At 32.0% G+C, this 21,517-nt stretch overlaps 1 protein-coding gene across 1 annotated transcript in view; it reads left to right on the top strand.

Moving 5' to 3' along the window:
• FBXO8 (F-box protein 8) overlaps positions 1-21,517 on the top strand; it is a 47,431-nt gene that overhangs the window by 4,178 nt on the left and 21,736 nt on the right. Inside the window, exons 2-3 of the mRNA XM_017498536.1 lie at positions 16,398-16,734; positions 19,658-19,784. Of these exons, the coding sequence (XP_017354025.1) occupies positions 16,406-16,734; positions 19,658-19,784 (456 nt within the window). The 5' untranslated portion in view covers positions 16,398-16,405. The remainder of the gene's footprint in view (positions 1-16,397; positions 16,735-19,657; positions 19,785-21,517) is intronic.

The following is a 21,517-nucleotide window of genomic DNA, read 5'->3' as shown; positions in this document are numbered from 1 at the left end:
TTTTTTTTTTTTAATTTTCATGATGTTCAGTTGGTCTGTTTCCTCTTTTGTTGCTTGTGCCTTTGGAAATCATTGCCAAATTCAGTGTTGTAAGCCTTTTGGCCTGTTTTTTCTTCTAAGAGTATTATTGTTTTATGTCTTAGATTTAAGTCTTTGAACTATTTTGAGTTAATTTTCATGTATATTGTTGGGTAAGGTTCCAACCTCATTATTTTGAATGTGGTTGTTTTCTCAGCACCGTTTGTTGAAAAGACTGCCCTTTCCCCCATTAAATCATCTTGACACCCTAGTCAAAAAACTTTTGACCATATATGTGAGGGTTTACTTCTGGATTCTCTGTTCTGTTTCATTGGTCTGTTTAACTGTTTTTATGCCAATATGACACTGTTTTGATTACTGTAGCTTTGTAAAAAGTTTTGAAATCAGAAAGTGTGTTTTCCAGCTTTGTTCTTCTTTTTAAAGTTTGGTTTGACTATTAGAGGTTGAGATCCTGTGTGGATTTTAGAATTTTTTCTATTAATGGTAAAAACGTCATTGGAATTTTGACAGGCGCTGCATTGAATCTATACGTCACTTTGGGTGGTATTGCCATCCTTATAATATTAAGTCTTTCAATCCATAATCACAGGATGTGCTTCCATTTGTTTGTCCTCTTTCACTTCTTTCAGTAGTGTTTTGTAGCTTTCATTCCAGAAGCCTTTTACCTAAGTATTTTACTCTTTTCAATACTGTTGTAATCTGTATTATTTTCTTTATTTCCTTATCAGATTGTATGTTGTAATTGTATAGAAATACAACTTATTTCTGTGTCTTGATTTTGTATCTTTCTACTTTGCTGAATGTGTTTATTAGTTCTAAGTTTTTGGTAGAATATTTATGGTAACTACAAAGGATTTTACTGCTTTCTTTCCAATTTGCATGTCTTTTACTTCTTTTTATTATCTAATTACTCTTGGAATTATAGAATTTTATAGCTAAAAAAGACCTTAGAGAACACCAATTTCAAAACTCTTATTTTACAGGGGAGGAAACTGAGACTTAAAAATTTTAGGGACTTGCTTGATGCTCACTACTGGGTAAGGAAGGAGACTAAATCGAACTAATGTTTTCTATAAGTCTCTTTCACTATAAAATGTGTTCTCATCTAATTTCTCATCTTCACCCTATTTCTGGCTGCCCTCAATATTCATTTAATTTGATACCTTGTTTTATTTGTATAAAAGCAATTCAGTGAGAGTTATGACTTTTGTTTTGTTTTTTAATTCCACAGCACTCATAGCAATGGCCTTTGCGGTTAGCGGGCAGGTGAGCGTGTGTATACTGAGAAGGAGGGTTAGGATATGCTACCATAACTGCAGCTGATTACAGCCATGTTAAGTAAATAGTAATGCAATTAAGTAAGAACCATATAATTAAAAATGGTGCTAGTGAGAAGTATGATACATTTTTATTTAAAATTTCAAATAATTGGATAATGGAACATTTCTTGAAAAACCAAAGAAATTGAATAAGCCTAAAATTCTGAGATTTTTGGTTGCATTTAAATAACACATCTTTTTACATTTGTTTAGTTGCCATTTTGGTAACACTTATTATAGAATAAAATTAAAGAACGGGGGGAAAAAAACCTTTAGAAAACAGAGTAATATTATAAATCTTTTTGAATTAAAAAAACCCAAACCTGCAAATGGTATGCCTTTTAGTAACAAAAACTGCTCTTGCAGGACCAGATCTTTAAATTTAATGAGTGGTGGCTTTTTATGTGTTTAATGTACCTTGTGACCTCTTAGTACTTAGCTATTTCCCTTTTCTCCTTAGAAAGACCTCCTTGTGGACTTACCCTTCCTTCATTTCTCTACAGTTGTTGCCTTTAAATTTTAGAGATGTGATTGAGGTTTTTCTTTTCTTTTTTAAAAAATTTCTCTACCTAGTCTGTTCTAAACTACTTTGGTGGCCTGTTCTTTTGGAAGTGAAGAAATAAATGCTGTGGTCCTGATTTGATCCAAAATGTCTCAGAAAATATTTTTTCATAGACTCTCCAACATTCTTATGCCATTGAAAAATATCATATGCTATCATTTAAAGATTTTTAAAACCTAAAGTAACCAAAAATAGAATTGTTACTTTTTACTTGAAAAGCACTGAAAGTTTATTAAAAGATATGTGAATTTTCTTATCTTTAAGTCTTAGTAGAATTTGTATTTTAGAGATAACTATTTTAGTACACATTTTAAACCTTTGTCTGAGAAAGGACATTTATTTATAAATTTCACTATTTAGACAACTAAGAAATACTGAAGAAAAATAATCATCTATAATATGTATTTAAATGAGGCTATTCACATGTCAATCATCACATACCAATGATTTAACACTGTTTGTTCAGTAAAAGCTTTATGGAATTGGTTTGCTTCAAACAAAAGTACTTAAAGCAGAATGCTTTTTTGAGACCTCTGGACTCCTTTCTATCCTTGCCATCTTTCACTGTGTAGATTTTGTATACCCATATAGTATAGAAACCATTCTTCATTACTTATCGTCAACACAGCATGTGCCATTTGAGTGCTTAGTGCCATGAAATTATTAAAAGCAGTTCTCTTTTTCTTATTGAATACTACTTTATTTGGTGTTTAACTTGTTACACAGAGATAGTTTGATTAAAGCTACTTAATATTTTACGGATAAACTTTATATTAGATACAACAGCTATTAATAAAATTTGTATTTTATTCTTTTTTAAGAAGTAGTCTACTATATTGAAAAGGAAACAAAACATGATGGTCAAAATACCATCTCTTTTAGAAATGTAACCATCTTTTAGAAGTAAAAAGTATGGAACTATTATTATTCTTATAAATTTTAATAAATACATAACCTGTATAATTATTTGTAGTTAATCCATAGTTTGTACTGCTTTTAAGTGGAAACTCTTTTATAACAGACTTATTTGGACTAAAACTACTTCTTAAAAAAAAAATACGTCCTAAATTATGTTAGAACAATATAGCTGTTTCAGAAACTATATACTGCTTTACCAATTAAAAGATGCTTTTATATACATTTTCTCAGTTAAGGCTCATAGCCATCCTGTAAAACAGGAATGATTTCCTCCATTTTATAGGAAACAAAAGATCAGAACCTTGCTATACCTAAGGTCATACAGCAAGTTACAGCGGAATTGGAGCTCCACCTTTAAATTCATCTGCCACCGTAGTAGTGTCAAAAAAACAACTTCTGCATAACTGTAAAGCAGACATTATAGTATATGGCCCACATTAGAGGTTTTAGTTTTATTTATTTATGCTGAAATTAGCATAATAAAACTGAAATTAGAGAAATTAATTTAAAAAAAAACAAAAAGATCTAAATACATTTAGATTTTTTTTAAAAACGTGGCTCTGTCGGCCAGGTACAGTGGCTCAATCCAAACACTTTGGGAGGCCAAGGAGGGCAGATCACGAGGTTGAGAGTTTCAGACTACCCTGGCCAACATAGTGAAACCCTGTCTTTACTAAAAATACAAAAATTAGCCGGACGTGGTGGCGCATGTCTGTAGTCCCAGCTACTTGGGAGGCTGGGGCAGGAAAATCACTTGAACTTGGGAGGTGGAAGTTGTAGGGCACTGAGATCGAGCCACTGCACTCCAGCTGGGGCAACAGAGGGAGATTCCATCTTAAAGAAAAAAAAAATTGCTCTGTCAAATAAATATTTGGTCAATGTGTAATAAAAGTATTACTCAATATTGCTGTCGCTATTTTAATAAAAACAAGGACATATAAGAATTTAAGAGATTTTAAAATTTATTGATTTTTTAACATTTTAATAAGTAGAAGCATTTTTCTACAGATATTAGAAATATAATATTTGTCACAATCCAAATTAATTCATATTTGCTTATTACTTTGTTTTTAAATAGTTATACCAATTTTCTAATTAATGTATTTTATATTTACATTTTCTTTTTTATTAGACTAAGAGTCACACAAATCTCCACACTTTTTGCATTTTCATTTTACTCTGTTGATACATCCTATGTAAGCGGTCAAAACATCATTTCAGATTTGTGCCATTAAGGATTTGTATTTCTTAATTCTATCTTCTTTTGATCTATATGTATCTGAATTTACATGACGTGAGAGATGATTCATAGGTGGTAGATTTTTAACAATTAATTGGACTCCTGAAATCTAAAACAGTTACTGCTTGTGAACAGTTACTAGACTTGCCATGTCCTTGGTCACCATCTTTAAAGCATTTATTAGAGTTTTTCTCTAATTCTTTTTTTAAAAAACAGATTTAGAAAGGTATTATTTACATACCATAAAATTCATTCATTTTAAATGTGCAATTTCCTGTCCTTTTTTAAACTTTTTTTCATCCTTCTATAATTTTTTTAAAGATAATTGTAGATGCACATGCAGTATCTAGAAATAGAGTGATCCCTTGTACGCTTTACCTAGTTTCTCTGATTGGTAACAGTTTTGTAACTATAATACACTATCAGAACCAGGATTTTGACATTGATACAATTCCTCTATCTTATTCATATTTCCCCAGTTTTATTTTTACTCAGTGTACATATGTGTGTGTGTATGAAGTTCTGTGCAAGTTCACATATCCAGCACCATAGGCAATATAGTAAATAGTTGTAACACAACAGGGATCTCTCATGCTAAACTTTTATAACCATACCTACCTTTCTCCTGGTTAATGATGTTGATTATCTTATCATGTGCTTATTTGCCATTTGTATAGCCTCTTTGGGGAAATGTGTGTTCATATCTTTTGCCCATTTTTAAATTAGATTTTTTTAAACTGTTGTTTGGAAAGTTGTTTATATATTCTAGGTACTAGTCTTTCAGATATGTGGTTTACAAATTTTTTTTTTCAGTCTATTGGCTGTCCTTTCATCTTCTGAATATAGACTTTCAAAGAACAAAACTTTATAATTTTGATGAGTTCCATTGGATAAATTTACTTTCATGATGATGCTTTTGATGTTGATATCTGAGAACTCTTTGCCCAGCCTTGTACCCCAAAGATTTCCTTCTATGTATTTTCCTAAAATTTTTGTAGTTTTATATTTTATGTTTAACTCTATGGTCCGTTTTGAGTTTACTTTTGTAAAAAGTATAAGGTTTAGATCAAGGTTCATCTAACTCACTTTTTTAAAAATCAGTGTTTACCAATCACTTGTTCAGTCAGCAAATATTTTCTGAGCACTTTATATGCCAAGGCACTGTGTTTGATACTGGATTTATTCATGTAGCCTCTTGTGTTGAGTCAGTTCCTTATTTTAGTACTTAGAGTCGTCATTTTGCGTGGTATCGTGTTAACTGAAACTAGTGCATGTTGGAACTGTGGCCTTGCTTTGTGCATTCCCATGGTGCTGTTAACCAGTAATTAGCACAGAGCTATACAAAGCAAGGACTGCCTTGTATAATTTAAATATATAAGCATATATTTTTAATGTGTATTTTAAATGTTCATTTCTTTTAATAAACTTTAAAATAAAATTGAACGAAAGTTTAATGTGATAGTGAATTCCAACGTTATCTGAATGGACATATGTTTGAGTAAATATTATAGTATAATCAAGGGATATGCTTTAAAATAGTGATCTCAACAACTGATACATTAATTCCAAAGGTCTAAGACGTTAGCATGTTATCCATAAAACACTTTCTAATTCCAATTACTAAGAATTTGAAGTTGTTACAAAGATTTGTAGTAGAAATTTCTTCTTGTCAGTTGACAGACATGTTTTGTGGTACATCCAAACGGACCTTTGACATGACTCTTCTCAAGAATTCTTGATGTTATCATTTCTAGAAACGTATTGGTAGTGACTAAAGATGATGATAGTGCCTAATTCTGTTAACACTAATGACTAAATATTTGACCTTTTCTGCCAAACTTTTTTATATATAGTGTATCAATCTAAGCAAAATCAGCTTCTGTTTCCTTTATATACACATTTGCTAGTTGTTATTTCTTTCCCCCAGCAAAGGGCATCCTTCCAAATTTCACAGATCCTAAATTAATGGAATTTAGGACCAGGATTATGACTACTCAGGTCATTAAATCCACAGTAGTCAGGTGTAATTTGAAATGAAGGAACCTAAATAATAGTTAGCATTTAAAGAGGGTAAGAGGGATGAGTACAAAACTACCTTTTATTACAAACTCTACCTACTATGGGTTAAGTTCTGTAAATTTTATCCCCGCTAAGTCTTGCAGAGTAAGAATTGTTATCCATAGGCTAATCAGATTCCATGTTGGGGTTTGATCCTGATCTTTTTTCATATCAAAGCCTATGTGCTTTCCACAAGAACAGTAGTACCCTGAAAGAGTAGCTGCAGCTGGGAGCGACCATGGAGGTAATACACAGTGACGGGGGTAAAATGAGATGAGAACCAGTGATGAAGAAACAGATGGTAAATTGCCTTTGCCATCCATGGGCTCCAACAGTTCTGGAAATATGGTTTGTGGGTTAAGAATAAAAGCTTTGGACATAGACCTGAGTTTGAATCCTAAATCTTCCATTTTTTCAGCTGTGAAATCTCAAGCAAATTTGCTTAAATTAACTCTCTGAACCACTATTTCCTTAACTGTAAATTTAGCATAATAACACCTCCCTATTGGTTGTTGTGAGGGTTAAAATGAGATACAACAAACTTAGCAGAGTGCTTGGCAAAGATTAAGTATTTAATTAGTGGTTTGTAGCACAAAATAATATTGTTCAATGTTTATATTATTAAATAGTATATAAATAAATGTTATATACATAATATTATGTACAAAAGGAGGGAACAGAGCCAGGAATTCATTCTAAGGCTTAAATCTCCATACACAAGAAATAATTAAAGGGATTTTTTATTCTACTTTGTTAGAATAAAAAAAGAATGTCTCTGCCCTTTAAAATAGGAAATTCTTATCAAAAATGGCAAAAATAATTCCTAGCAAAATTTTGATGATTTCTAACAGTAGGTTCCCTGCTACTTCTTATACTCTGATGCTGAGTATTTATCTCTTTAGTAATGGTTTTTAGTCTGTATTACACTGAGCCCTAAGACAGTAATTCTTAAACTGAATACACAAACTTAGACACATCTTTTTCAAATTTACACACCTGGATTCCACAGCTAGGAGATTCGTGGTTACAGAAAAGGTTGTAAGAGGAATAAAAATAACCCTTAAATACTTTTTAGCCAGATTTACAAATTTTTAACATTTTGCCACATTACCTTATTATTCTATCTGTATAGACAATAGATTTTACTGTTTTGCTGAACCATTTTGGAATAGGTTGCATACATCACATCATCACACTTCAGTGTGTGTTTCTTAAGAATGAGAATATACTTCTGTATAGCCATTTCACAGTTATCAAATTTAGAAAATTTGATATCAATAGCTGTGACACCATATTTTTATCCACTCTTTAGCCCATATGTCTAGTTTCTTATATATCTCAATAATGTGCTATATAGCAATTTTTTTCCAATCCTGTTGACATACTGCACTTCGGTGGTATGTTTTTAGTCTCTTTTAATCCAAAACTTTTCTTCTTTTTTTTAATTTTTTTTTTATGGCATTAGCATTATTTATTTATTTTTTAGGGACAGAGTTTTGCTCCATCACTCAGGCTGAAATGCAGTAGTGTAATCTTAGTTCACTGGAACCTCCAATTCCTAGCCTCAAGTGATCCTCCTGCCTCAGCCTCCTGAGTAGCTAGGACTACAGGTGCATGCCACCACACTCACCTAATTTTTCAATATTTTAGAGAGACGAGCTCTCTGTGTTGCCGAGGCTGGCTGCAAGCACTCTTCTTGTCCTTGCTCATGCCTGGGATTAGGGGCATGAGCCACCATTCCCAACCTGGCATTGGCATTTTTGAAGGAAAAAGTTCTCTTATTTTACAGACTACATTTGAGTTTCTTCTGATATTCTCTATTATACTCAGATTGTGAGTTTTTGTCTGGACTACTATATAATTGATATGTCCTTGGGGATGACATCTAGAGGCACATGATGTGCATTTGCCTCTTATTGGTAAATGTTCATTTTCATCATTTGGTTAAGGTTTTGTCTTATTTCTTTATTTTTTCTTGTAATTAATGATCGATATGTGGAAAGATACTTTGGGATTCTGTAAGTATTCCATTTTTTGCCAAACTCCAGATTAAACAACATCATTGATAATTCTTGCCTAAATTATTCTTTCTCTGATGGTAAAATGATAATTTTTCTAACCACATCATTCTATCTTCTTTAATTAGAATTCCACTCTAAAAAAGAGTTCTCCTCCTTTATTTATGTTTTTATTGATTATCATCAGTATAGACTCATGGATTCCTTTTTTATATAATGGATTATACAGTTGGTCCTCAGTATTTGTGGATCTGCATGCACAGAGTCATCCAACCACAATTGAAAATGTTTGGGAAAAAAACAGAAAATAATAATATAATAAATAATACAAATTTTAAAATACGGTATAACAACTATTTCCATAGCATTTACAATGTATTGGGTATTGTAAGTAATCAGGAGATGATTTAAAGTATATAGGAGGCTGTATACTATGCCATTTTACCAGTCCACTGCAAATACCAAGGGACAGTTAATTCATTACTGTCATTTTTATTTTGATGTTCCAGGTTTAGCCAATAGGAGCCTCCTTCAAATTAGCTCTTAATGTCATTTTTACATTATCTCATTGCTTTTGTTTTGTTTTGATTTGCTGTCAGTTCATTGAATACTCATAATCCAAGTTTAAGAAACACTGCCTTAGGAGTTTCTTGGTAGCCCCTAGGGGGTCCCAAGTAGACTGGAAAGGTACAAGTTGAGAAAAAGATGCACCTTTTTACCATATTTGTGTATAGGAGAACTTTGATGAGTACCTACTATAGGTAAATGCCCCAAATATGTAATATGTATAGTATAAGATTTTATAATTATATCTATTTAAATTAAGATTAAAACTAACTTTTATTGACAAGATACCGGGTGAAATCAGGAAAAATAAACCAAGAAATTGCTGTTCAAGTGTTTCAGCTACACTTTAATGCTTGAACATTGGATCTTTGAGGCAATAAAAAGTGACTTACATATTTGTGCACCATATTGCGCCGGTGGTCCTTGCTTTGAGGTGATTGGTTTGACAGCCTTTATGCTGGGCCAATTGCAAATGTTAGGAGGGTGGTGGCAGGGAGTTTTTCTCTAGTGTCATTCAATTTCTTGAACAAAAATACTTCTTCATTTTGCCTGGGTGAGGGAATGAAGTTGGGGTACATACCTAAGCATCCTAGATAAGTTATGTATGTATGTTGAGGGGGGAAGTTGTGGTCCATTGTTACATATGCATGTATACATTATTTAATTCTCATAAAAATCATAAAAGGTTGATATTTTTATTGTTACTGTGTAGGGAAGGAAATAGTGACCCAGAGATGTTAATATCCTGATTCTTTCACTCATTTCACTCTGAATTTCTCTCTTCCTTATCCTATGTTTTGGAGTCCCAAGCTTCTCAAGGTTTATGCAAGGTACATAAGCTTCTGCTTTTCTCTCCATACGATTCCCGACTATCCTCCTTTTTTCGCTACATAGCTTCATTAGTAACCACTGCTCTGTCTACTTTTCATGTTGCAGAAATATGTTGAAATCTCATGTTTGTGAATATCCTGTTTTCCTTTTCTTTTAGATATAGTTTCTACCTTTTTGATATGTTCTCTGTCATTTCATGGGGGAGAGAGGTGATAAATATGTATGCTCTATCTTACAAGAATCCATCCAAGGTTGAGATTTTTTTCTGAAAAAGTTCCTTAAAAGGTTTTTTCAAAAATTAGTCCAAACATTGTTTCTTCTATCTCCTGTCCAAATGATATCTTACAAATTGCAAATCATGTTAATGAGATGATACCCTACCATTTATATTTATCCCAATATTCGTTTAAAACCTATTTCTAAAACATGAACATGAATAAAAATAATTTAAAGGTTAGCATATTGAATTTAAGCTGTGTAATACCAAAAGAGCTTTTGTAGAATGAAAAACACCGTATATCCATATTAATCCTAGATGTAACTTTACTGAAATGTTATCAGGTGTGAGTACAACAGATCATATAGTGGTGATAGAGGCTGTTTGCTCTATAAAATAACCTTTAGCTAAGTAGGAAACTTTATCCAGTATTCTAGATAAATATCTTTCAAAGGCATTGTTTATTTTTTAATAATGCTGGAATCTTTCTAAAATCATGTTACTTTCCATTTATGTCTTCCCAGCTACTGTGGAAATTATCAATTTAAGTTTACAAATAGTGTCTGAAACTTCAGTTATAAGTATTCATTTTATTACTATTCTTTTTTTTTTCCCCTTTTNTTTTGAGACATAGTCTCATTCTGTTGCCCAGGCTGGAGTGCAGTGGCACCTTCTTGGCTCACTGCAACCTCTGCCTCCCGGGTTTAAATGATTCTCCAGCCCTAGCCTTCCAAGCACCAGGGATTACAGGTATGCGTCACAACGCCCAGCTAATTTTTGTATTTTTAGTAGAAACGCGGTTTTGCCATGTTGGACAGGCCAATCTGGAACGCCTGACCTCAAGTGATCGGCCCGCCTTGGTCCCCCAAAGTGCTGGGATTACAGGCCTGAGCCACTGTACCTGCCACATTTTATTACCATTCTGACAAATAGGAAAAAATGTAAAGTATGATTGCTTTGGGGTTTTCCCAACCTATGTTTGTTTGTTTGTTTGTTTTTGATATCCTCTGTAAGGAAGTGTTTCAACTTTGAAATCTTACAGATAATTTTTTGGTAGCATAATTCTTCTTCTGTGACCTAAGTAATTATGAAATTTTGGTTTACTTCTGTCAGATGATAAATAATGAAGTTCTGTTTCTACTTTTGTAGACCAGGAAAAAATATGTTTGGTTTCATTTTGAAGCTCCTTAGAAAGAATTTTATAGATGCTCTCGACATGATAAAGAAGCTTTGAACAAAATAAATTCAAATTTGGAAGAAAAGGCAGGGAACATCTTGAATCATATTAATTTACAGTTAATTCTCATTATAAGTTTGTATTTATGAATTTGTCTACTCACTAACATTTATTTGTATCTCCAAAACAGTATTCCTGGTGTTTTTGCAGTGTTTAGCAAACATGCACAAGACCTGAAAAAAATGTTTTGTTCAAGGTGCACATTCCCAGCTGAAATTAAAGGCAGGGCTCTGCCTTCTTATCTTAGGTCTCATTATTAACAAGTGTCTTTTTTGTGGCTTACGTAATGCCACATTTCCCACATTTTTGTGCTTTTTCTTAGTGATTTTATTGTTTAAAATGGCCCCCAAGCATAGTGCAGAAGTGTTTCTAGTTTTCCTGAGTATTGTGCCTTATGGAGAAAGTACATGTTAGATAAGCCTCATTCAAGCCTGAGTTATAGCGCTGTTGAGTTCATGGTTAATGAATTAACAATATTTATTAAATGTCTTTCATCAGAAACACATGTAAAACATGGTTGTGTATTGATCAGTTAATGAAAATATTGTAACCAGAGGCTTGCAGTAACCCTGTAATTTCCTGGGAACAGTGATTCTGTATTGCTAATTCGGTATTTGCAGAAATGCTATAGAACGTAATTGCCATGAAAAACAAGAAGCAACTGGATTTCTTTTATTTCTATAAGAGGTAGACTAACATAGACTAATTATGCTCTTAGCAGAGTAAATGTTTTTTCAAAGAAAGAAATATCTATTTTCTCTACCTATTTTGAGTGAACAAAAAAAGCTGTAGTTTCATTACAGAATCCATATTTACATCAAAACTAGTGATTTCAAATACATAAACTTCTTTTGTGTTTTTTTTTGAACTTGAAATTTTTTACACAGTCAGTGATTTCACATTGCAGCTGAATTTTTTTTTATCAAACAATTTCTGCAAGTGACAGGACAGTATTATATATTTTATAATATTATATTTCAATTTTAAATCTTTATACCAAGATATTATTAAAACTGTAAGACAAATCTGAAGACTTTATATACTTTGAAATTAAGTTTTAATTGGTTCAGTCTAAACACTGTTTTCAAGAGTTTGAAATTATGGACCCAGCATGAAACTGCCTCACATTCTGCATCTCTTTTAGAGCTAACATTGACGGACTTTCTTTTAATTTTTAATTTAAGTTTTAATTTTTTTTAGAGACAAGGTCTCACTCTGTCACTCAGGCTGGGGTGCAGTGGTGTGATCACAGTTTACTGTAACCCCAAACTCCTGAGCTCAAGTGATCCTCCTGCCTCAGACTCCTGAGTGGTTAGGACTACAGGCTTGCACAACATCACACCTAACTTGTATTTTGTCGAAATGGGGTCTGTGTTGCCCGGTCTGGTCTTAAACTCTTGGTCTCAAGCAGTCCTCTTGCCTCAGCCTCTCAGAGCGCTGGCATTACAGGCATGAGCCACATGCCTAGCCACATCTTGATGGATTATTAACAATAACATGAGGACCCATTTCATGACGTCATTATTAGCACCATCCTCAGGGATGCTGAGTTTTAAAATTTTTTGTGAACGATAACACAGCTTTTTTTGTATTTTAGAATTGTTTGTTGTTGTTGCTGGGTCATTGATATAAAAGAATTACATTTACAAGAAGAAAAAAACAAAAACATGATCAAAATATGAAATAACAAAAGGAGGTGAATTATTTGTAGAGGCCCTACAAAGCTGTACAAGTAGCAACATGAGCAAATAAGCTTATTTAACAGGCAGGACGTCAGAACAGTTGAAGTATCATCAAATAAGTTTTATGAAAGTGCTTATTTTCACTTGATAAAACATGCTTGTCAAAGTAATATCTAGTGTGTATTGACTGTTAGCCATGAAATGAATTTTATGTACATTATCTTACTTAACACAACAGCTTTTGAACTGTAGATATTATTATTTTTTTTTACATTGTACATGAAGAAACTAAAGCTCAGAATAGTCAAGTAACTTCCCCATGGTTCTGTAAGTAATAACTAATAAAGTCAGGATTAAACTCAGGTCTGTCTGACTTCTAGACCCATACTACTATACTTCCTCTATGACTTGCTTCACTTACACAATGGATGTCCTGTCATTTTGAGAGGTTTATCGCTTTTCTGACAGTTACATCCATGTTTCACATCCCTATTACCCTAAGAAAAGTAGGGAACGGGGACAGAACACTACAGACTCCCTTTTCTTTCTCTAAATGCTAAACTCATGATGTTACTCTTTCTCAGAGTGCTTTATCATTACTGATTTTTTTACCCAGGATCAGTAACTGCTTTAAAGGGAAAGGAAAGTCCCAAGGGGACAATTTGCAGTATGGTTTAGCAGTAGGAATACAGAAAATGAGGTATAATCTTGCAGTTTTTTTTTTTGTCTGTCTATACATAAGCCTCAACCCTCCAACTTCCCCATTATTATTATTGTTATTATTATTACCATTATTATAAAGAACTAGCTGCTGGCTTTGCCTCTTTCTACCTCCTGGATGCTTTCTGAGTCATATTATCCAGTGCTCAATTTAAGTGATTCCTGTTGAAGTCCGGAGCCTAGGGAAATCACCCTGATTCTTTGTTTCCTAGCAACAGACCTAAGAGTAGCAACAGCTGCTTAACTATATGCCACTAGAAAGATTCTGTAGGAAAGTAGACTGATGTTGTTAATAAATGCTTTAAATATTGAGACTTCAGATACTGCAGTTACCATGTTTGATAATTTACTTTTGGTGGTACAAAAACAAAAGAGAAGAATAAATTTAATTATTTAACAGCTGTGCTGGGTGAGCTTAGCAGTTAACATGATTTCTAGATGTTTTCTTGTTGAGTTAAACAGAGGAATAGCTATGGCGAAAATAAAATACTTTTCTTGATGATTAGTAGACTTAAAATGTTCAATATCTGTCCAAATTAAGTTGTACTTACGTTGTACTGTGAGATGGCACATTTAAACATTAAGCAATTATAAAACTTGTACTTAGAGATTTTTGTTGACATTCTCTATTTTTTGTACATAATCATTTCTACTACATTCATAGTTTTGCCTTTTCCAGAATGTCTTAGAATCATACAGTAAAGAACTTTTTAAAATTTCCTTCTTTTATTTAACATTAATAATAGGCAGTTAAGGTTCCTTCATGTCTTTTCATTGCTTTATAGCTCATTTCTGTTTAGTGCTAAATAGTTTTTCATTGTATAGATATACTGTACCACAGCTAATTTATACATTCACCTGATGAAGAACATCATAGTTGCTTACAAGTTTTGAAAAGTAATTACTAAACCTGCTTTAAACATTCACATGTAGTTTTTTGTGTGGATATAAGCTTTCATCTTATTTAGGTAAATACCACGGAGTACTAATGCTGAATCGTATAAAGTATGTTTAGTTTTTAAAGAAACTACCTGTCTTCTAAAGTGGTTGCATCATTTGCATTCCTACATCCTTGCCAGTATTTGGTATTGTCACTGTTTTGGATATACTCTTTTAATGGGTGTGTAGTAGTAGCTCATTGTCATTTTATTTTCAATTCCCTCATAACGTATCATGTTGAACACCTTTTCATATGCTTATTTGCCCTTTGTGTATTTTTTTTTTTTTTTGGTGATTCAGATCTTTCGATCATTTTTTAAAGTGGATTGTTTTCTTATTGCTGAGGTTTAAGTGTTCTTTGCATATTTTGGATATACAGTCCTTTTATATGTGTTTTGCAAACATTTTCTCCTGGTCTGTGGCTTGTCTTTTTATTTTCTTGATATTCTGTATTTTTTAAAGAATTTTATCTGTGTAGCTTAACCACTGATTTAGGAAGAAATACCATGGTGGCATGTGTAGTAGGGAGAGAAAGGTTATCTTTTGTGCCTTCTTTTCAAAAACAAATATTCCCACATTTTAAAATTGTTAATGGCTTTCTTCTCTTTGTACCTCCCCCCCATACCTTTATAGTTTAAGCTGCTGGGATTCCAAGCAGTGAAATTTAAGGTGGGGTTAAAAATTATCTCAGACTATTTTTTCTGTTTTAATCAACAGATGACCTAATTTAGTGGCCATTACCCAAACAATAGCCAATGATTTAGTAAATAAATTCATGAATTATACCTTTTTGAATACTAAAATAATAGTATCTGACATTCTTTGAAGTTCCACTCAGTTTTCAAATTCTTATTTTAAAATAGTCACTGCTGTTGGTTGGGTTGCTTTTTGTCTTTTGGGGTTTTTGCTTTTGTTTTTGTTAGTCTTTATTGTAAACAGTTAATTAAAACACCACCATATTTTAAGTTCAGGTCATGCTATAAAAATTATTTGACTATTTTAATGATTTTATGAGAAAGTCAGTATCTTTTCCAAGTTTTTGAAACACACTCTGCTATTAGTAGTCAACTTGAGTTGATGAAAATATTTTGCTTGAAAAAGAGATCATGAAAGTAATTATTTGTATTTGTTAAAAATTCTGATTTAGTTGTTCTCAATGACTTTATTTGCCCTGGAAAAGCTATTAAAGGCAATGTCGAATCTAGATCTAGGAATTTTCTAATACATTTGTATACAAGGAAGTCAATATATGTTACAGACAAATATAAAATGCTGTGGTGGAAGGTCAGGTTGTGGTGGGGCACTGGAGCATGCCTTCTTCTGGTACCTTTTTGCAGAAACCTCTGAAGAATTCATAAGGATTTGTGGAGAAAAATTAGACTATTAGTGTAAATTACAGTTTTTAATTTAAGGCAACAACAAAACGAAATAGTCGACTATTACTGAGCTATTTATCATGGATTTCTAGGTGTCTAATTTATAAGGTTTCTGAATTAGACTTCAGGGCCTATGTTACATTTTATTACAGTCTACAACATAAGTGTAGACTGGCAAGAATTAAACTAAAAGCCTGTTTCCCAGCTGTTACGCATCTGGGAGTTTGGTTAAAAGGGGCTAGCTTAGCTTAGACTGAATTGTGATAAAAAGCAGGGTCTGGAGGCCTTTTAACTAAAGTCTGTGCTCTAATCAGAGCTGTATTTAATACTAGCCCATAAGTCCACATAATTATAGTTTGTAAGAGTATTAAGGACATCAGTAATTTTTCAATCTTACCACGTGAAAAATGATTATGTCACCTATGGACTTTAAAAGTAGTTAGCAAACTGGGTTAAAGGCGATGATTGAACTAAGTAGTTCTGAAACTTTGCCTATCAAAATTTGCACTTATAATGTTCCAGCTATTCTTTGTAATATATTACTGGTTTTAATAGATTTTAATGAGGAGTTTTAATTCTGATAAATGAATGCTTCATGTCGATTTTGTTATACCACTGGAGAAAATGGGTTACTTTTAAAATGTCACGCTTATTACATTCTGGCTTTTTCCTAGGCTTGCAGATGGGTCAAGGGCTGTGGAGAGTGGTCAGAAACCAGCAGCTACAACAAGAAGGCTACAGTGAGCAAGGCTACCTCACCAGAGAGCAGAGCAGGAGAATGGCTGCAAACAACATTTCTAACACCAGTCATCGTAAACAAGTCCAAGGAGGCATTGACATATATCATCTTTTGAAGGCAAGGAAATCTAAAGAACAAGAAGGATTCATTAATTTGGAAATGTTGCCTCCTGAGCTAAGCTTTACCATCTTGTCCTACCTGAATGCAACTGACCTTTGCTTGGCTTCATGTGTTTGGCAGGATCTCGCAAATGATGAACTTCTCTGGCAAGGGTAAGTTAAACCCACCAATGTTGAATTCAGGTATCTCTAAACATAATCATGCTTAAATGTTCTTTTTATAATATATATTATGAAATATTTTGTTTAAACTTGGGCTTGTACTTTGAGTTACTCCTTATTAAAACCTGGAAAAATATACAGTTAGTATCACAGTCAAATTTGATATTGTGAAAAGGTGGACAATAAAAAATAGAATAACTACAGTTAGAAGAGAGGTTACCAATCAAGCTTTGAGAGTTTAGTATAAATCAGAAACTCTCAGTTTATTCTAAAAATACTGCAAAGTTGTGGAGTGACAATTTCTAATTTAAAAGTTGGAGTGTTCATGTGTTGTGTAGTTTCTTCCTGTGTGTATCATATCTGAAGACTAGGCAGACTTCAAAATCAATGAATAATCCTCAAATGTTAGTGTTTTTATTTTCTTCATGTAGAGCATACATGTGTACATTTTTACTTAATTCTGTATTTCTTCAAAGGTGTTTGTTACAATAAAATTTAGCTGGTGAAAATTTTATCTACTTTTTATTTTTTTCTAAGCACCATTTCAGTGATGTAGGCAAATAGTAGAAAACAAGGGGACAAACAGTTGTTTTTATTTACTTGCTGAACTTAAAGTACATTATATTAATTTTCACATTGTACTTGTTTGAATTAAAACTACAAATATAAGAACATTTTCTGGAATAGAATCTGTTTTATTGAACCTAAGTTACTCTTTAAATAGCATCATATACTCTAACAAAAAGTATAGGTACATGATTTTTTTTTTATCCTGAAAATATTACCAAACATGAAATCATTGGATCTCAGATCTAGCCTCCTTTACCAAAGTTCGTCTTATTATCTTGAAGCGGATCTTTATAAAAATATGGAATATAACTAGAAACAAACATCTTTTTAAGACTTCAGATAATTTCTAACTAGAAATCTAAGTGAGAGACTTAATAATTGCAAACTTTAGTCAAAATATATTTCCAGTAATGACATTCCTAAGTTAGACTTTCTGGTGTCACAGAGTTATAGTACAACTTATGTAGGTCATTTCTCAACCTCTAAATAGATAAAAATCATCAATCTTGTTATTTTTTTACTCATTCGTTTGTCATAGTGAAAATACTATGTGAGAGAAAATTCTATTAATAAGGAGTTTTTAAATAACAGTTAATTTTTTAATCATGTAATTATAAGAGGAAATGAAAGTACTTTTAAACTGGCTTATTCTTTATAATCTCTCTTCTACATTTTAGTATTCCTTACTAACTTAATTTCTGTTTCTTTATTTGAACTTTTTTAAAAGTTTAATTTCTATTTTTACCTGAAGTCAATCAGAATGTATTCGCCATTTGGGGTTTAAATCTGAATTGTTCATTTGTGAAAGAAATGTTTGCCATAATTATGCCTATTTTTATAATACTTGGATTTTCTTCCTTAATAATAAATTGCTTCTATTTGAAATTAAATGCTGGCCTAGTTTTAATTTCACTTTGGGTGTATTCAAAGTTCAATACTTTGATGTTGGGAAGTCCTCTGGTTTTCATATGGCTTAGTACTAAAACTCTAGTTTTGAGTTGTATTGGGACTAGATTAAAGAGACTGAAAAAATATTGATAATATTCTAAACAATTTTTTATACTTACAGTTTTGAGTCAATGATTTTACTTGGTTGGTAAAAATAATACAGTAGTATAAATCAACTACTAAGAGGATAGTCTCATATTAACTCAGATATTTTATCCCCTTGTCCCCACAATTTTGATGTTATATGCTCAGTAACTTTCTCTTGTTGCCCTGCACTTTGTGTGTGTGTTTAAAAAAAAAGGAAATTTGAGGCAGAAATTAATAATGAAGAAAGAAACAGTTTCATTTGTCTCAGCAAGTAGCAGGTGATTTTGAATATGCAACAAATAAGAAAATTTTGAGATAAAGACTCATTACAATTGTGTCAAAATAATTTCAGTATTCTCTGTCTCTAAAACAATGCATTTATATTTAAAGTTCTTTAGCAGATATCCAGAATTTTCAGGCATTATAATAAGATAAAACTTTGGCTTTCAAATAACCAGTAGATATTGCCTCTGGTAAAGAGTTAGAAACAACTATCCTAATCTGCAGTGCGTTTTGAGATATGAACTGTTAGTATTGGGTTTTATAGAATTTCTAAACAATAATGTGTCACTCTGATAGTAAAGAACCAGTGTTTTTAAAGCAGAATCTTAAAAACAGCTATATTTAACATCACAGCTTGATGAATGTAGTGAAGTTGTAGCATTACAAACACTTCCTATATTTAATTTGTCTGTTGTAACATGTGTATTGTTTGAAAAACAAAAGTTGTTTCCCTGCCCTGCAATCTTTTCCTCTCGTTTAGTTTTATTTCACAATGGTGCACATAGTACTTAATAAATCCTATTTAGATTCTTGGTTAATATTGCAAGCTCTGGATTAAGACTCATTGGGTTGAAATCCTGCATCTGTACATATTAGTCATATGATCTTGGGCAACTGTTTTGTCTCTGTTTCTTATCTATACCACCAACATCATAGGATTGTTGTGAAGATTAGGCAAGCTAATACAATTAAAATACTTAAAATAGGGTCTGACATCTAGTAAGTACTCAGTAAATATTAGCTATTATTACTATTATGAACAGTTTATATTTAACTTCAGATAGTACTGATGAATATTATTAATCTTTGTTACTCACATGTATTAGATGCTGTCAAAATTGCTAAATTTAAGGCATCTATCATACTCTAGTAAACAAATAGAAAACAAGTACAACTTAAAAATGTTAAACTTTAGAGCTATAAAATTCAATTTTATATTATTTCATGTTACTATTTTTTCATGTATATGCATATTTAGGAAATTAAACATAGTAATATTTTCTTGTCTCATTTTCTGATTTTACAGGTTGTGCAAATCCACTTGGGGTCACTGTTCTATATACAATAAGAACCCACCTTTAGGATTTTCTTTTAGAAAATTGTATATGCAGCTGGATGAAGGCAGCCTCACCTTTAATGCCAACCCAGATGAGGTTAGTGAAGAACTTGAATATTTGTATACAGTGAACTTTATTACTATCTTGCTGCAGCTTTCCTATATGATAAACTAGCAGGGAAAATAACAAGTCATTGAACATGCTTTTTTAATCACTGAGAAAACCAGTATTTTAAATTATTGCTATGTGACATAGTCATTTTTCTTCACCTCACCATGTCACGTTCTAGCCTTTCTACCTGCTCACTTTGTATAGCAGCATCCATGGTATATGTTCGGCCCTCTACTGACCTGATTACAGTATTAGTACATTATAAGTAGAGAGCACAAAAATTTGATAATAAGAACAGAGTGTGTTCATCAGGTTTTATCTGTAGCAGTTTTTTCTGTTTATTGTTTTTCCTTAGTAGTGATGTTACTTTTATCAGAGGTAATCATTGAGGATGTTGTTCTAGTTTCTGACAAATCAAAACAATGTCTTCAAATAATGCCTTTAACAATATAATTCCATGTTGACATAGGAACTATTTATAGGTTCTGTTATAAAATTAAAGAATTTTGTATTAATTATTTAATTATTTCTTAACATAACATGTAATAATGGTCAAAATGTGAAAACAACTTTTTCACTGATTTTTGTTTTCTCTATTCTTATTTTACTATGTCCTGGAAAAGTTCAGATTTTCAGAAATGTTTAAATATTTACAGATTTATTCTTAGAAATCTAAGTGAAAATTACACAGCACTCAGAACTACTACTTTTGGGTGCATTATATTTTCATAGAAAAATTTAATCAGCAGTATTATTTTAATTCACCTAATTTTCAAAATCAACTCTCTTTTCATTTGTTGGTGCGATATTAAGGACAGTTTAAATCATGTAGTCAAATATTTTCTAAAGTTACCTTAACTTCTGTGACAATTAGGGAAATATTTCTCCTATGTAAAATATTTGAGTCTTAAACAAAAATACCAATTTTATAAGTATGCATATCTTAATACCAATGATATCGTTTTTTAATCAATTGATTTCTGCTTATTATATATGGTTTATTTTTTGTTAAATTTTTATGGTACCTAAATTTAAAATAAAATACCATTGCAGAGGTTTACTGTTGTCCTTCTTATCAGTTGTATATCAGAAATATAACAAAGTATATATATTGTAAAGCCAGGTATAGTATTTAAATTCAGGTGTTTCTTTTCTTTCATCACTATTTAAAGAGGTATTACTGTCAATGAATAGCAAACTGATACCTTAATGAAATTAGAATGATTTCTACGAAGTTCAAATTACTCATTTACCAATATAATATTGCTTTTTAGAATCTAATGATCATTCTCAGAAAGGCAAATAAATGGATAAACTATTTACCATAAATTTAAATGTCATTGTCCCTTTATCACACATTTTTTCTTATGCCTTTTATTATAAAATATACTTGTTTTCACCTGTTTTTGGTCAAGTCCCAGTTATCTTCCATGTAAACATATGGCAACATAAGAATGTGATTTTTTTGATCTTGTACTGTGGCATACCTGCTTTTACAAGACATTCTGTTGCACATACATATTCAAATAATGGCATACTTTTAGAGACTATTATTCTTAATTCTTTATTTAGACTTAAACATTATTTGTTGCTAATTAAAACACTTCATGTGATGATTATTTTGCAGGCCAGGTCTGATGGCTCACGCCTATAATCCTAGCACTCTAGGAGGCTAGGGTGGGCAGATCACTTGAGCCTAAGAGCTTGAGACCAGCCTG

Source organism: Cebus imitator, unplaced genomic scaffold (genome assembly GCF_001604975.1).
Source record: "Cebus imitator isolate Cc_AM_T3 unplaced genomic scaffold, Cebus_imitator-1.0 Scaffold243, whole genome shotgun sequence".
Lineage (NCBI taxonomy): Eukaryota > Metazoa > Chordata > Mammalia > Primates > Cebidae > Cebus > Cebus imitator.
Note: the sequence above shows the minus strand (reverse complement) of the source record. Positions and strands in the feature narration are given on the sequence as shown.